The following is an 18486-nucleotide window of genomic DNA, read 5'->3' on the forward strand; positions in this document are numbered from 1 at the left end:
ATGCCCAGTCCACTGCATCCTCACAAATACACATGAATTTCTCTTGGATGGAAGGTTTCATTGGAAGTAGGCTGTTCCAACTTGGGAACCTAAACCCAGGAAACACACTTCTGCCAGTTCTGGAACTGCCCTGGTTAGAGTTTGAGTTCTCCTGATCCTCCTTCTAATCCACTCTCTGCGCAACACCCTCCTCATTCCTACAGAGCAAGATCTACCCCAGACATCCTCTCACCTCCATGGGTTTTTTTCACCAGTAATGAATAGTCAAAACCAAATCTTTTGGCCTTTCGCTCCCTCTCTTCACAGTTCTCCAGTGGCTGCTTTACTTCAGTCATTGCCTGAGTCCCAAAGCTTGCACTTCACATCGCTGGTGAGATGCTGGAGCTGCCCTGTTGTTCCCAGTCCCACAGCTTAGTCCTTCATAGCTTATTCTGCGTGTAACAACTGCTAAATCCTGAAGAAAATTGAATTAGCCATGATAATTTAGGAAAATTCCACTAGAGCTTGTCAGGCCTTCTGGAACTCTCATTTACAATTGGGTGTTGAGAGGGTGGATCCCTTTCTCTGTGCTGGTGGAGATGAGGCAGAGGAACACCAATGAGTGTAGAATGGGAAGGTTTTGGGCAATTGGGTGATTGGTGGGATCATTGCTCAAGAAAGACACACATTTGGGATTTGGGATGAATTCTGGTTTTGACACTTCAAGAATGGTGTTCCAGAGGAAAACTGTAGTGAAGATGTCAATGAGATCACTACTTTGTGATAGGAGTTTTGCAGACATATGTGGACTTAGTGTAAGAATGGCAGATAAAAGGAAGGGTTTAAGCTGGAAAGGTATATAGGTTACAAGGAGAATATGCAGATCCCCAAGGCAGAGAAAGCAGTGAAGGGGACTGGGAGGAAAACAGGAGTTTATGGTACTTGAAGAAAAGGAATGCCCAATAAATGGATAATGTAGGAACCAATTCTATATTCTCCTTTCCTCCCTCTGACTTGCTACCTCCCTGAGACTCAGTTCAAGCATCCTTGACATGAAGAGATACCTATCCTTCCGCTGGTGTTTCAGATACCACACGCATGACAGCACATGGAGGACTCCTTGACATTTCCCAGTCAATTTTTGTTCAGTTTCTGCAGAATGCAAGAGCCTAAGTGCTAATCTAGTCCAGTCTATGTATCTGGAAGTTCTGAGAGAGATTTTCCTCCCTGGTCCTTCTCCCTAACTACATTATCTTTTAGTTTTCTAGGGAAGAGCCCAGGGAAGTCCTTCAGCTTTAATGTAATAATTAGCAAGAGTCCTGTTTCCCTCACCCTGCTGGCCTCACTCAGGTCTTACTATCTGGAACAACAATGCATTCAATTCTAGATCATGAAAAAGAGTTAGTGAAGTTAATAGCCAGAAGTTTTGTGTATCTGTTATATTTCCAGCATATAAAAGGCTGGAAAGTTTGCCCAAACTCTACTCATCTTTTCAATACAGCTTAGTAAGTGGGTTTATTTCTGGAATATGATGTGAGCTTGATATCAGGTAATTCAACAATCCAATTCCCAGTAATAATATAGCTAAGGAAACATAACATTCATACATGAGAGAAGTTATTTTTTAAAAAGATTTATTTATTTAATGGAGAGAGAGAGAGACAGAGAGCAAGAGTGAGCACTAGATGGAGGGAGGGGCAGAGGGAGAAGCAGACTCACCACTGAGCAGGAAGCCTGAGGTGGGGTTTGATCCCAGGATCCTGGGATCATAACCTGAGCTGAGATAGACAACTGCCTGAGCCATCCAGGTGCCCTGAGAAGTGATTTTTTAAATAAAAAATAGGCAGGATAGGTTAAAAATAACAATATGATAAGTAAGTAGCTATTTTTTGAATAGTGTAAAATTTATTTCAAATGCATATTGATCAGCATAATTAAAGCCATTGCAAATCCTACTAACTTCAAAGACAAAAGTAAGACAAGCATATTACTATGACTTAACATTGTTCCGGATATTCCAAACCAACATATTTAGAAAGAGAAAGGAATCAAAGGTATAAAAGTTATAAATATTGCCATTATTTTTGAAACATTATTTACCTAGAAAATAACTTAATAATAATTCATTAAGATATCTAATTATCTAAACACTCAAACCTTAATTATTTTCAGATAAAAATGATATAACTACTTCTATGATACTAATATTCATAAGAATACAATATGGAAATAGGCAGTAATATTCAGAGAAAAAAGAGTATAATTAGAAAACACTAGCCTTAGATAGATTTCCAAAAATGCTGATAAAATAGATAAAGAAACCAATGTGGTATTGGGACAAGAATTCATGGAAAGGCCAATAGAAGAGAAGAGCGTATTCATCTGTCTTTCTGTGTATCTATGTATCTTTTTAAAAATTTATTTATTTGAGAGAGAGAAAGAGGGAGAGGAGTGGGAAGAGGGGCAGAGGGAGAGAATCCCCAAGCAGACTACCCACTGAGCATGAAGGCTATTCTGGGCTCTATCTCACTACCTGTGAGATCATGATCCAAGCCTAGACCAACAGTATGATGCTTAACCGACTGTGCCACCTAGCATCTCTATCATATCTATCTATCTATCTATCTATCTATCTATCTATCTATCTATCTATCATCTATCTATCATCTATCTATATCTATCTGTCATCTATCATCAATCTATCACCTATCTTTCATCTATCTATCATCTATCTATTTATCTATCATCTATTATTTATCTATGTATCAAGGATCATCTATCTATTTTCTATCTATCTCTCTAATTCATCTGTCAATCTATCTGTCCTTTCATCTATCTATCCTGGAAGTTAAAGCTGAGAATCACTTGTACTGGGAGCAGCAGGAAGGAGTTGAGGCTTCTGCCAGGAATAAATGCAGACACCACCTAGAGCAGCAGTGTCCCAAGTCATAATCCCTTGATGCTATGGAGGCACTCAAATAAAACTATGAATTTTTCAAAAATTAAAAAATGAATACCATTCTTTTGTGTTTTCAATATTTTATTCATAGAAAAAAATTACCCATTCACAAAAGTAGAAAGAATAGAAAAATGAAAACTGATCATCAAACCATTATAATGATCAACTCATGGCTACTCTTAGAGAATACCTTTTTAAACTTCTTCAACTAGCTTTTTTTAAAAAAAAAAAAAGGATTTTATTTATTTATGTGACAGAGAGACAGCCAGCGAGAGAGGGAACAGAGCAGGGGAGTGGGAGAGGAAGAAGCAAGCTCCCAGTGTAGGAGCCTGATGTGGGACTCAAACCCAGAACACCAGGATCATGCCCTGAGCAGAAGCCAGACACTTAACAACTGTGCTACCCAGGCGCCCCTTCAACTAGGTTTTAAAACCGAAATTATAGCAGCAAAATCATGAAGTTATATTAGTGGCTAAAATAAAATATGTCACTAACATTGACCATATTAAGGGTTTTAGACTCCTTGCCATTATCTGGAAATAGAGTGTCCATATCCATCACAGCCAGTGACATGCTTCCCTTAATAAAAACAATTATTTTAAGCAATACTTCTGTCTCGACTTCACTATTTTTAATCTCTTGATATGAGTAAGACTCACAGAGATCTAAGAATTAAATGTACATAAAAAGGAGGGAAATGAACAGGGATAGGGAGAAGAGCTCTTCCACTTCACAAGGATGCCCTGGATGTCTGCTGGAAAGTTCTCTGTCCCACAAAACTCAGTTGCAGTCTGAGTCAGAGGAGTCGCCTGAGGAAGAAGAGCTGCATCCACTGTCCCCAGACTCACAATCTCCATCTTTATCCCCACTGCTGGAGTCTGAGGAGTCACTGCCTTTCTCCCCTTCCTCCCCTTCCTCATTTTCTCCTGATCCCCATGAGGCATGTGAATTTCCCCCTAGTAGTCTCTGACGATTCGGTCTCTGGAGTCTGCCGCCTGGACTCCTGTCCAAGCCCTTCCTGCAGACTCCTTGGTGACAGGCACTGCAGCTCTGTCTGTCTGATCTTAGGGTCTGGGTTTCCCCTCATGCTCCTGTTTTTATGCTTGGTATGTGTGACCTCTCTGTACGCAGCATATTCTTCAGAAGACAGGCTCTTGAGCCAGTGATCCAGATCCATCCTGTACTGTTTCTGCAGCTCCTCAGCCTGCTACTTATAAAGCTCCTTCTGGTTCTGGGCGACTCACTGCCAGCCTCTGCCAATCTCCACCATGCACTCCCTCAGGGGCACATCTTTCAGGTCCCAATTTGACCATAAATCTTGGTGGAATTTCTCATATCTCTTCATGGGGGGCTTCTTGAGTTCTTTGTGGAATTTCATCCTCTTGGAAAAATGGGTTTCAGGGGAGACTTCACTTCCTGCCCATGATTCTGAAACTTCTCTTGGCCTCTTTGGGGTCCTCTTGGTTACATCTGATTTCTTGGAGCTCTGGAATAGATCAGAGTTCTCTGTCTTAAACTGACCCAGTTTCTCCTCAAACTCCTGTTTCTCATTCTGAAAATCATGAAAATATTTGAGCTTTATCTGCTCTGGCAGCTCCTTGTATTCCTCAGACAAGAGGTTGGTCAGCTAAAGGTTGCTCAGCTTGAGATATTTTTGGGAGTACAGGGACCAGTTCTCTTTGAAGAAGCAAAGGAAAGCAGTCAGGAGCTTCTTGGGCAAGTCTGGGTGTTTCTTGTGTCTTTTGCTTCTGTAGGGCTTTTCAACATGTTCCTTAGCTTCCAGAACTAATTCTTTCAAAGTGCGAAATTTTCTCATGTGGTAAGAAGTCTCCAACCGTTCGAGCTTGTGCATTTCTCCAGAACAATCCTCAAAAGCTACTTTTTCCCAGTCCATCTGACTGGGTTGTTCTGAATATGTGGCTGTCATTGCATGGAAGGTTAGTCTCCATGAGTTCCAGTAACTTCAAAATATCTTCTTTGGACAAGTCATCTTGGCCCCTAGGCAATGACATATCTAGACCTTGGACCACTTATATGGTCCTAGCAGTTGCGACACCTCAGCAGGAGCTCCAAATTCTTCACTCTCCAGACTCAGTACGTGAGTTATTCTTGGAAGTCCTACAGTGTTTATGTTTTTGAGGAGAAAGAGAAGAAATGAATGAGGAAATCACAACCCACTTAGGATATGTCCCCTGTATAATTTGACCACCATTAACAACGTAAATAAAAAAGTGCCTACTTCTGAGTTGAAATTTATGTTTACTTTTTAAAAAAGATTTATTTATTTGAGAGAGAGAGGGAAAGGGAGAGAGAAATTGAGTGGGGAAGGGGCAGAGGGAGAGAATCCTTCAAACAGGCTCCCCACACAGTGGGGAGCCTGCTGTAGGGCTCACCATCCTGAGATATGACCTTTGCAGAAACCAAGAGTCGAATGATTAACCACCTGAGCCACCCCGGTGCCCCTATGTTTATGTTTTATATGTTTACATTTGTACTTTGCAAAGTCATCTTCTTTTTTTTTAAAGATTTTATTTATTTATTTATTTGACAGAGAGACACAGCCAGCGAAAGAGTGAACACAAGCATGGGGAGTGAGAGAGGAAGAAGCAGGCTCCCAGCAGAGGAGCCCGGATGTGGGGTTCGATCCCAGAACACCTGGATCATGCCCTGAGCCGAAGGCAGATGCTTAACAACTAAGCCACCCAGGCGCCCCTCAAAGTCATCTTCTTAACTCCAGCCTGACTTCTCACCAGAGCCAGTCTAAAATGGTGCTGAGTGAGACCAACAAGTGGCCAGTGTCTCAGGAAACTCAAGATAAGAAACAAATCCTAGACAGGAAGGTAAAAAATTAAAACAAAAACGAAATGAGTGAAAGTGAAAGGACCACTGCTCCCTAGTGCCTTGAATGTGGCTACCTTCCAAGTGCAGTTTGGCGGTCCATGACCCAAGGTGAGAGCTGGAAACAAGAGTGAGACAAGCTGCAGAGCTTCTCCAGACACACATTGCACTGTGGTCTTTTATGAATGAGACCTGAACCTGTGGTAAATCCCTGATTTGCTTGAATTCTCCTGGACCCTGTGCAATGGAATGAATGCTTTCTAATGAGCCATACTGTTTGTCCCTTCAAGTGCCAAAGATCAAGTGGGAATATCAGAACATTTATGATTTCATTTGGGTTACTGTTCCTCATCTTTAAGCCTCAGTCCCTTTTACCATACTACATACAATAAGGTTTTCCAATTAAGTTTTAGGGCCAGGCCAAATATAAAACTACACAAAATCTAGAATATTCCCTCTAGCTATACCAATTTGCATACACAAGGGACATAAAATAAACACATACATTTAAAGTTCAAAACAGTAACAGATCAAAATTTAACAGCTCAAGAGTAAACGGGAAGGACTTACATAATTATTATTAACTGGTATAATATAGCTGCTTAGGAAAGTCTTAAGTCTGCCTACAGTTATTTATTTTTTTAAAAAAGAAAAAAAGAAGAACTCTTTTACCTACAAGTGTGTGCTCACCTGATGAATGTGTAATTGGTCTCACTGATGCTTATAGGAAGATCTGCCCAATTGGGTCAGGGGTTCTGCATTCTCTGGATTCTCTGTACAAGAAGGCAGCTGGACCTTCTGACTTCCCACAGTCCAGCCAATTCAAAGGCCTCCATATAGGGGCATCTAGGTGGCTCAGTCATTAAGCATCTGCCTTCAGCTCAGGGCGTCTGCCTTCAGCTCAGGGCATGATCCTGGAGTCCTGGGATCGAGCCCCACGTCAGGCTCCTCCACTGGGAGCCTGCTTCTCCCTCTCCCACTCCCCCTGCCTGTGTTCCCTCTCCTTGGCTGTCTCTCTCTGTCAAATAAATAAAAATTAAAAATCTTTTAAAAAACCAAAAAACAAAACAAACAAACAAAAAAACAAAACAAAGGCCTCCATACAAAGCAAACTTTGCCTTTGCAAAGCCTTTATATTGGGATCCCGAAGCCCCACCCTGATTAGGTTTCTGCAAGAGGCAGTACCAGAGGAAGATGTACCTTTCTGTCCTTGAATAGAATAATCCCATTCTCAATCTCCAGAAGCAATATAATGCAATCACCCCTCTGTTTTTCATTCATCCTGGTGTTATTTTTACACAACATGCAGGGAAAATTTTTGTGTGAGTTTCTCGGTTCCCACACTCTACTCCCATTCCCACTCCAACATCTGACTATATTTCAAAATGATATTTGAATATAGGTCCTTCCCTTTGGTGTTAATTTCAGTCCTGCCCTGTGGCCTAGGATCTGATACTCTCTCCTCTTTAGGATGGCCATTAAAATCTTTTCAGTCTTGTTCCTTTTCCCTTAGTCTTCAGAGGTTAAGGAGATGTTTGAAATAAAAATGTGAATGATCATATTCAGTTCTGCATTTAGGGGGATGTGATATATAAAAATGATTTGATGAAAGCAATGTGATCAAAGCCAAATCGGCTCTCAGGAGATCACAACTGAAATGATGACTTAGTTTGACAATATGAGGCTTCTTGACATTGTTTTTAAAAATCTGTTTTCTGGGACTCCTGGGTGGCTCAGTCAGTTAAGCATCTGCCTTCGGTTCAGGCCATGATCCCAGGGTCCTGGGATCAAGCCCTGAGTCTGGGCTCTCTGCTCAGTAGAGGGTCTGTTTCTCCTTGTCCTTCTCCCTCTGCCTGCTGTGCTCTTTCACTCTCTCTGTCAAATAAATTAATAAAATCTTTAAAAACTTAAAAAAGAAATCTGCTTTCTGGGGTGGCTCAGTTGATTTAGTGTCTGCCTTCCCCTCGGGTCAAAATCCCAGGGTCCTGGGATCTAGCCCTGCCTAGGGCTCCCTGCTCAGTAGGGAGCCTGCTTATTCCTGCCCCTCCGCCCACCTTATGCTTTCTACCTGGCTTGCTCACTTTCTCTCTCTCTATCAAATAAATAAATAAATAAATAAATAAACAAATAAATAAATAAATAAATAAAATTTTTTAAAAAAATAGAAAAAAATCTACTTTCCACCTCTATTTAAGATGTTTATTGCTAAGTAATTTCCAATGACTAATTTATTCTCTGAATATATCCAACAATGGGCCATTATCAATGAACCATAAATTAATGAGATTTTTCAGTCATTAGATTTCCAATAAAGTACGTAAATATGAATTAATTTTGGATTATTCAACTTACACATATACATAGACACAGCCAAAATTGTACTTATTACTTCTTTCTTATTATTTCTACAGCAAGCATTGATGAGACCATAGCTCTATTTCTTCAATGAACACACAGTTTACCTAAGAGGAGTTCCTGCTACTTTCCTAAATTGAAACAAACACAGTATCATAACTTTATCAGCAAACTGAGGTTGTTTCCATGAAATCATCTCATTTGCCAAACTTAAAATTGACTCTATTACTTCCACCTTTTCATAGTTTAAGCTATTGTGTCATCTGATCTTACTATTATATTTTTGGGATAATTTAATGATTTATTTTTGGTCTGATGTTTTATTCATTCTTTAGCTATTTCTGGAGATTATAAAGACTCAGAAAGTAGTTTCCAGGTGTCATAATTTTTACTTTGTGTAGATTATAAAAATGACTTATGAGAATCTTATTTTTTTGTATGAATATATTACATTCTATTCTACAAGTGGCACTATGTGAGTATGTCAGAGGAAATATTTGGCAATTTATATGTAGATAATGCATTGAATAATTTGGAAAAGAACTTGTATTTGAGTGTTGGGAAATGATTTCAGAAACGTCAGTTTCCTGACAGAGAGTTAGAGATAGCAACAGTGAATGGGCTTGCAGAAAGCAACACTGGTAACTGTGGAGAAATGTCAGAAATTAGAGGGACAGTGCATTTCCAGACTAATGAGTCTAGAAATGAGGACCAAAAGAATGTGTTTTACACAACAAAATTTCAAAAACACAGGGTGTTTTCTGGTGCTGATTGTTATTCCGTGATAGTTAAATCATTTCACCATGGAAACGAAGGCTTGATAATAGTTCCAAAGGACCTGAGAACGTGCTGCTATTCTCTTCTCCTTAATGGTTGTTTTTAAATGCAGGTGTGTCTATAATAAAGATAGGACGACAAATTAAAAAGCTTAGTATATTCATGTAAGAAGATTCTGGTTATAATCTTGTCCAATTTTACAAAGTTTAAGTCCATTAATTCTCATATATTCAGAAATTGATTTCAGTGATGGATTCTGTTTGAAATAAAGAACATCAAAGGAGAAAATTTATAGTTTCATGACTGTGTCGTATGTGTGCACGTTTTTGTGCATTTTAATGAACGTGTTGCAATAAAGGCATTTTCCAGGATCGTGGATGAGGGAGAGAAGACATACACATCAGTGGCATTATATATATTTCTTAATTTTATCAATTTTTAAAAACTTTTTATTCTCTCCTTTAAAAATGTTGTTTTACTAACCATTAGCTGACAGACTGTTCCTGGAAACTGTAAGTTCACCGGAAAATGCTTGTTGATGGAATTAAGATAGTTGCTTAGAAAGCAAGAGGTTCTTTTTGCCTCTTGTACTCTTGGAGAGTAATCGCTTGCTGATTTTAATTGGGTCAAAGATGGGAGTTCTGGCTCCAACATTAAGTAGCAGAGTGATTTTGTACACGAAATCATGATGGGATGGTCTTGACACTTAAATGAAATAATGAAGGTAGAAGAGCTTAGTGAACTGCACTTTGTCAAACCAATCGCTGGCTAGTCACAATACTGATTGATTTTTCAGACCAATCATGACTCACTCCCGCAGCTACAGATTGGATCACACTCCTGAAGTCCAAGCTTTTTGGAGGAAATGAACACCTCAACAAAACTGAGTTTCTTTTATACAGGAGGAAGAGAGTTGGAAACGCTGATGCCTGGTTGGGTAGGTAACCAATGAAGTTTTCTTATAGCAATTTTTTATTTATTTATTGCAAGTAAAGAAATATATTTAGCAACTGGATATCATATCACTAGTGAGCATGGATTTAACTAGCAAGGTAATTAATGCGGTGATAAGGTTACTATTTGGTCATATGTATCAGCAGCCACAATAGCGGCTAGGTTTTAACTGCCTAGTATATATTTAGTTATGGGAATTGCTTTTAAATTTATCTTCAAAAACTTTAATAACATTAAAATGAATCATTTTTATCAATATGCTCAAGACTATGGAATTCTTATGGCCTGTGCCTCTCTGATTAAGGTATCTTGTTACTAGAATAACTTTCAGAGTAGAGGAGATGTTCTCTTTTTATCTATATAAGGCTAGTTTGCACATGGCAGAAGTGTTTTCTTGAACAGGGTTTTGGAATGAATTGCTGAACCACGTGGCAAACCCTCACCTCTCCTTTTTGGGAAATGAATATGTTCCTTAAAATATTCTTGCCTTATCTCAAAGAGCTACTCTTTACAAAGTGACATAAACGGTCCACAGATGTTATTAGCAAAATGTGCACAGAAATCTATTGTGTATAAAAATATTTGTTCATGCCTCTATCTACAATAGCTTATTTTTTTGGTCCTATATCTTAGTTATCCTTTATCCATTTTATTCTTTTTACTATCAACTGATTTTAAACAAAGCTGATACTGACTTCATTTGAGTCAATGAACTTATTAGCATGTTCACAATATAAAAATGAAAATTTGCAAGTAAAACTCGGGAGTGTTAAAGTTAGGATTACAAGTGATCAAAAATTGAGACCTATCTCAGTAACAGACCCAGTTTAGTCAATTCCAAAACACAATGCACTTTTATATGTCAAAATAACATATGACTTCACCATGAAGCAAGACAAACAATCTTCTGTTCTCAATCATTTAGATTGATTTGTAGAACATGCAAGGGGGGGAATTATCTTTGTTTAAATTTGGGCAGGGAGAATTTTAGTAACAGACACGTTATTCTACCGTTGGCAAGCACAGGAATTGCTTAGTATTTTCCTCTGGCTCTTCAAAGAATCGTTCTTAGAATTTTTCTTCAAGCTATGAAGTGGAGTCACCTAGGCCTGGGCACTCTTGAAAGTAAAATCACTTAGAAAGTAATATTTTGTGTGAAGAGAAGAAATATTTCTTTTTTTAACAATTCTTTAAAAAAAAATTTTTTTGTATTATGTTAGTCACCATACAGTACATCCCTGGTTTCTGATGTAAAGTTCCATGATTCATTAGTTGCGTATAACACCCAGTGCACCATGCAATACGTGCCCTCCTTACTACCCAACACCAGTCTATCCCATTCCCCCACCCCCTCCCCTCTGAAGCCCTCAGTTTGTTTCTCAGAGTCCATAGTCTCTCCTGCTTCATTCCCCGTCCTGATTAACCCCCTTTCTTTATCCCTTTCTTCACCTACTGATCTTCCGAGTTTTTATGTTCCATAGATGAGAGAAATCATATGATGATTGTCTTTCTCTGCTGGACTTATTTCACTTAGCATTATCTCCTCCAGTGCCATCCATGTTGCAGCAAATATTGAGAACTCGTTCTTTCTGATGGCTGAGTAATATTTCATTGTATATGGACCACGACTTCTTAATCCAGTCATCTGTTGAAGGGCATCTCAGCTCCTTCCACGATTTAGCTATTGTGGACAATGCTGCTATGAACATTGGGGTGCATATGGCCTTTCTCTTCAGTACGTCTTTATCTTTGGGGTAAATACCCGGCAGTGCAATGGCTGGGTAATAGGGTAGCTCCATTTTTAACGTTTTAAGGGACCTCCACACTGTTTTCCAGAGTGGCTGTACAAACTTGCATTCCGACCAACAATATAGGAGGGATCCCCTTTCTCCACAGCCTCTCCAGCAATTGTTGTTTCATCCCTTGTCAATTTTTACCATTCTAACTGGTGTAAGGTGGTATCTCAGTGTGGTTTTGATTTGAATTTCCTTGATGGCTAATGATTTTGAACATTTTTTCATGTGTCTGTTAGCCATTTGTATGTCTTCATTGGAAAAGTGTCTGTTCATATCTTCTGCCCATTTTATGATTTGTTTATTTGTTTCTCCCGTATTGACTTTGAGAAGTTCTTTGTAGATCTTGGATACCAGTCTTTTATCTGTAGTGTCATTTGCAAATATCTTCTCCCATTCCGTGGGTTGCCTCTTAGTTTTTTTGACTGTTTCTTTGGCTGTGCAGAAGCTTTTTATCCTGATAAAGTCCCACAAGTTCATTTCTTCTTTTGTTTTTCTTGCCTTTGGAGATGTGTCATGAGAAAGGTTGCTGTGGCTGATGTCGTAGAGGTTGCTGCCTATGTTCTCCTCTAGGATTTTGATGGATTCCTGTCTCACATGGAGGTCTTTCATCCATTTGGAATTTATCTTTGTGTATGGTGTGAGAGAGTGCTCAAATTTCATTCTTTTACATGCAGCTGTCCAATTTTCCCAGCACCATTTATTGAAGAGACTGTCTTTTTTCCACCGGATGTTTTTTCCTGCTTTATCAAAGATTGGTTGCCCAAAGAGCTGAGGTTCCATTTCTGGGTTCTCTATTCTGTTCCATTGGTCTATGTGTCCTTTTTTGGGCCAGTACCATGCTGTCTTTGTGATCACAGCTTTGTAGTACAGCTCGAAATCCATTATTGTGATGCCCCCAGCTTTGTTTTTCCTTTTCAACAATTCCTTGGTGATTCGGGGCCTTTTCTGTTTCCATACAAATTTAAGGACTATTTGTTCCTGTTCTTTGAAAAATGTTATCGGTATTTTGATCGGGACTGCATTGAAAGTATAGATTGCTCTGGGTAGCATGGATATTTTCACTCTGTTAATTCTTCTGATCCATGAGCATGGAATATTTTTCCATTTTTTTCTGTCTTCCTCAATGTCTCTCAAGAATGATTTATAGTTTGTAGAATATAGGTCCTTTACATCTCTGGTTAAGTTAATTCCAAGGTAAAATATGGTTTTTGGTGCTAATTGTAAATGGGATAGATTCCCTAATTTCTCTTTCTTCAGTCTCATTATTCGTGTATAGAAATGCAACTGATTTCTGAGCATTGATTTTGTGTCCCGCCACATTACTGAATTGCTCTATAGCTTCTAGTAGTTTGGGAGTGTATTCTTTTGGGTTTTCCATATAGATGACATGATAATGTCATCTGTGAAGAGCGACATTTTGACTTCTTCTTTGCTGACTTGGATACCTTTTATCCCTTTTTCTTTTCTGATTGCTGTTGCAAGGACTTCTAGTACTATGGAATAATAGTGGTGAGAGTGGGCATCCTTGTCGTGTTCCTGATCTTAAGGGAAAGGCTTCCAGCTTTTCCCCATTGAGAATGATATTTGCTGTAGGCTTTTCATAGATGGTTTTTATGAGATTGAGAAATATACCCTCTATCCCTACACTCTGAAGGGTTTTATTCAGGAAAGAATGCTTTATTTTGTCAAATGCTTTTTCTGTATTTATTGAGAGAATCATATGATTTTTTAATTTTTCCTTCTGTGCAAAATCTTAGACCCCGATCCATTTGCGAATGTTGAACGACCCTTGCATCCCAGGGATGAATTCCACTTTTTTATGATGGATAATCCTTTTAATGTACCGTTGGATTCTATTAGCCAGGATCCTGTTGAGATTATGGCATCCATATTCATTAGGGAAATCGGTGTGTAATTTTCCTTTTTGATGGGGTGTTTGCCTGGTTTGGGGATCAAGGTAATATTGGCCTCATAGAATGAGTTTGGTAGCTTTCCTTTTGTTTCTATTTTTTGAAATTGCTTTAGGAGAATAGGTATTATTTTTTCCTTGACTGTTTGGTAGAATTCCCCAGGAAAACCGTCCGGGCCTGGAGTTTTGTTATTTGGAAGGTTGTTTATCGCTGACTCAATCTCTTCCCAATTAATTGGCCTGTTTAAAAAATCAATTTCTTCCTGTTTCAGTCTTGGTAGTTTATAGGTTTCCAGGAAGGCCTCCATCTCTTCCAGATTGCTTAATTTATTGGTAAAAAGGTGTTAATAAAAGCTTCTAATAATCCTTCCAATTTCATTGGTGTTTGTTGTGACCGCTCCCTTTTTTTTTTAAATAGAGTTCTTTTTTTTTTTAAGATTTTTTTTTATTTATTTATGTGACAGAGAGACAGCCAGTGAGAGAGGGAACACAAGCAGGGAGAGTGGGAGAGGAAGAAGCAGGCTCCTAGCCAAGGAGCCTGATGTGGGACTCGATCCCGGAACGCCGGGAACACGCCCTGAGCCGAAGGCAGACGCTTAACGACTGCGCTACCCAGGCGCCCCGTGACCGCTCCCATTTCATTCATAATTTTATTAATTTGGGTCCTTTCTCTATTCTTTTAGATAAGTCTTGCCAGTGGTCTATCAATTTTATTGATTCTCTCAAAGAACCACCTTCTAGTTCTGTTGATCTGCTCTACTGTCCTCCTGGTTTCTAATTCATTGATTTCTGCTCTAATCTTGGTCAACTGCTTCTTCGTGCGTGGATTAGGTTGTCCCTCTGTTGTTGTTCCAGCTCCTAGAGGTGAGAATATAAAAACTGCATTTTAGATTTTTCTATTCTTTTGAGTGAGGCTTGGATAGCTATGTATTTCCCCCTAGGGCTGCCTTTGCAGTATCCCATAGGTTTTGGACCATTGTGTTTTCATTCTCATTGGTCTCCATAGAATTTTTAAATAGATTTTTGATTTCCTGGTTTATCAAATCATTCCTGAGCAGGAAGGTTCTTAGTCTCCAAGTGTTTGAGTTTCTTCCAAATTTTTCCTTGTGGTTGAGTTCCAATTTCAAAGCGTTGTGGTCTGAGAATATGCAGGGAATAATTTCAGTCCTTTGGTATCGGTTGAGAACTGTTTTGTGTCTGAGAAAATGGTCTATTCTTGAGAATGTTCCATGGGCATTGGAATACAATGAGTATTCATTGGTTCTGGGGTGTAGTGTTCTATATATATCTATGTGGTCCAACTTGTCAAGTATGGCATTCAAAGCCCTTGTTTCTTTGTCGATTTTTTGCATGGGTGTTCTGTCTATTGCTGATATAGGAGTGTTGAGGTCTCCTACTATTAATGTATTTTTATCTATATAACTCTTTATTCTGCTTAAGAATTGCCTTGTGTAACATGCTGCTCCCCTGTTCGGTGCATATATATAATTGTCATATCCATTTGCTGGATACATCTTTTAAGAATAATATAGTGCCCTACTGTGTCTCTAACTATAGTCTTTAGTTTAAAATCCAATCTGTCTGATGTGAGAATTGCTACCCCAGCTTTCTTTTGAGGTCCATTGGCATGAACAATGGTATTCCATCACCTTACTTTCAGTCTGAATGTATTTAGGTTCAAAATGAGTCTCTTGTAGACAGCAAATGGATGGGTCATGTCTTTTTATCCAATCTGCAACCCTGTGGTATTTAATGGGAGCATTTAGGCTATTTACATTGAGACGGAATATTGAGAGATATGATTTTAATGATGGCATGTTGCCAGTATAGTCTTTGTTTCTATCGATTGTGACTTCCCGTTCTGTATCACTCTTGGGGCATTTTACCTTTATAAAACCCCCATTAATATCTCATGTAGGGCTGGTTTCGTGGTTATGAAATTGGTCAATGACTGGCGATTCTGGAAGGTCTTTATCTCTCCATCAATTCCGAATGACAGCCTTGCTGGATAAAGGATCCTTGGCTGCATGTTTTTCTCTGAAAGAACTTTAAAAATCCCCCCCACCCTTTCTCTCATTCCAGGTCTGTGTAGACAGGTCTGACGTAATTCTGATACCTTTGCCTTGGTACATGAGAAATTTCTTTTCCCTGGCCACTTTCAGTACTGTATCCTTGGTTCTAATGTTTGTGAATTACATTATGACCTGACGTGGCGTAGGTTTGTCGTGGTTGAGCTTGGGAGGGGTCCTCTCTGCCTCTTGGACACGAATATTTGTTTCCCTTGCTAGAGTAGGGAAGTTTTCAGCTACAATTTGTTCAAATATCTCTTCCAGACCTCTGTTTTACTCCACCCCCTTGGGGATGCCTATGATTCTGACATTGGAACGTTTCATTGAGTCAGTAATCTCCTGTAACCTACATTCTTGAGTGTGGACTTTTTTATATCCAGCTCCTATTTTAGTTTTGTCTTGTGCTAAGCCATCCTCCAATTCGCTGATACGTTTTCTACCTCATTCACCCTGGCCGTCAGAGCCTCTAGTTTTGACTGCATTTGGCTCCTAGAATTTTTAATTTCTGCCAGATTCGCTCTCATTCCCACCCTTAGAGATTCTATATTCTCATTAACATTTTCATTAATACTTTTTTCAAGTTTACACATCATCTTGACCATTGATACTCTGAACTCCATTTCTGATAATTTGGTTATATCCATATCCATTAGTTCTGTGGCAGAGGCCACAGACTCATTGTCTTTTCTTTGCTGGGGGAGGGATTTCTCCTTCTCGTCATTCTGATGAGGAGAGGTTGCGGGGTTGTCCAGAGCCCAAATTATTGACCGGGATCCTGGCCGTGCGCCCTCGTTTTATAGGGACCTTGGGATGTGGGCTTCTTGATTTTTCAACCTGCCTTCTCGGGGAGGGGCCTGCCATGCCGATACTCAGGCAACCCTGTTTGGGTAGAGTCTCCATGTCCCCTGCGAGGGGGCTTGGGGGTGGGCACACTGTAAGCCAGTATTTCCAGGCTTTTCTTCTCTGGCAGCTTTCTCTGGTGGCTTGCTGTTCCTCTTCTGAGAGTCAGATCAGCAGTGGCCGAATCTCAGCCTCTGTCTCAGAACAGGGATCACGGACCATTCTCCACTGATGTTCTAGCCACTTTAATTCTGTTTCAGTTGGTACTGCTCAACCCTGCAGTGTCCTGGGATTGCACCCCACAGCCGCCATCCCAGCCTTCACTTCCAGGGCCAGCGCGTCTCTGTTCTTTGTGTTTCTAACACCGCCAGCCACCAGCTGCCAGCTGCCAGCTGCCCCTGGGAGCTCTGGAGCTCCCGTTCTCAGTCTGGTTCCAGAGAGCACACTGGAGCTCCGTTTCATTCTGGTGGCGCGTGTTCCCCGGCTCACGGTCTCAGTCTGCTGTCTCACGGGTCCATCCGTGAGTCTGCCGGCTCCCCCATGCAGGTTGCTACCGCTCCCTGGCACCAGAATGCGGTGGCTCCCCCCCCTTCCGTTTATCTTCCGATATCTGTGCGCGGTTTCACGGTTCCCTGCTTCGTATCTCAATACTCATCACTGGAGATGTTCATTTGTAGAGATCCAGATGTATTTTCCTGTGTTTGAGGCTGACTCCATGGATGTTCAGGTTGGTCTGGTACCTATCCTACTTGAGCCAGTTGACTGGCTGAAAAAGGGGTCCCCTACTCCTCAACCATCTTAACTCCTCTTTCAAGAGAAGAAATATTTCATAAGAACAAAAAGCTTGAATGTTTCCTTTCTAAAATTTTGAAGTCACTGATAGTTTGTATCACTTCAGATATTAAGTCAACTCAGAAACTGGTTGAGACTATGCTAAGTGAAATATGTCAAGCAGAGAAAGACAATTATCATATGGCTTCACTCATTTATGAAACATAAGAAAAAGCAGGAAGATCGGTAGGAGAAGGAAGGGAAGAATGAAGGGGGGATAACAGAAGGTGGATGAACCATGAGAGACTATGGAATCTGGGAAACAAACTGAGGCTTCAAGGGGAGGGGGCTGGGGGATTGGGATAGGCCAGTGATGGGTATTAAGGAGGGCTCATATTGCATGGAGCACTGGGTGTTATACACAAAAAAATGAATCATGGAAGACTACGTCAAAAACTAAGGATGTACTGTATGGTGACTAACATAATGTAATAAAAAATTATTAAAAAAAAGAAATTGGATGAGAATTTTATTTTTATTTCTTATTTTTTTTTTGATTTTTTAATACTTTTTATTTTGTTATATTAGTCACCATACAGTACATCCCCAGTTTTTGATGCAATGTTCCATGATTCATTATTTGTGTATAACACCCAGGGGACCATGCAATATGTGCCCTCCTTAATACCCATCACCAGCCTTTCACAAACCCCACCCACCTCCCCTCTGAAGCCCTCAATTTTTTTCCCAGAGTCCATAGTCTCTCACGGTTCATTCACCCTTCTGTTTATCCCCTTTCATTCTTCCCTTCCTTCTCCTACCAACCTTATATCTTATGTTGCATAAATGAGTGAAACCATATGATAATTGACATTCTCTGCCTGACTTATTTCACTTAGCATAACCTCCTCCAGTCCCATCCATGTTTCAGCAAACGCTGGGTAATCATTCTTTCTGAAGGCTGAGTAATATTCCATTGTAGATATGGACCGCATCTTCTTAATCAAGTCATCTATTGAAGGGCATCTTGGCTCCTTCCACGATTTAGCTATTGTGGACAATGCTGCTATGAACATTGGGGTGCATATGGACCTTCTCTTCACTACGTCTGTATCTTTGGGGTAAATACCCAGTACTGCAATGGCTGGATCATAGGGTAGCACAATTTTTAAATTTTAAGGGACCGCCACACTGTTTTCCAGAGTGGCTGTACCAAATTGCATTCGCTCCAAAAATGTA

General features: G+C 39.9%; 1 protein-coding gene and 1 pseudogene across 1 annotated transcript in view; one reads left to right on the plus strand and one right to left on the minus strand.

Annotated features, from left to right (window-relative positions):
* The window catches only part of LOC123803816 (tripartite motif-containing protein 64C-like), an 89411-nt gene that overhangs the window by 44858 nt on the left and 26067 nt on the right, over positions 1–18486 (plus strand). The window contains 1 exon segment of the mRNA XM_087868220.1: positions 9705–9845. Within this exon segment, the coding sequence (XP_087724346.1) occupies positions 9705–9777 (73 nt within the window). The 3' untranslated portion in view covers positions 9778–9845.
* On the minus strand, positions 3719–4950 carry LOC148108779 (upstream-binding factor 1-like protein 1; annotated as a pseudogene).

This window comes from Ursus americanus, chromosome 16 (assembly GCF_024610735.1).
Source record: "Ursus americanus isolate L20-20 chromosome 16, mUrsAme1.1.p, whole genome shotgun sequence".
NCBI classification, from domain to species: domain Eukaryota; kingdom Metazoa; phylum Chordata; class Mammalia; order Carnivora; family Ursidae; genus Ursus; species Ursus americanus.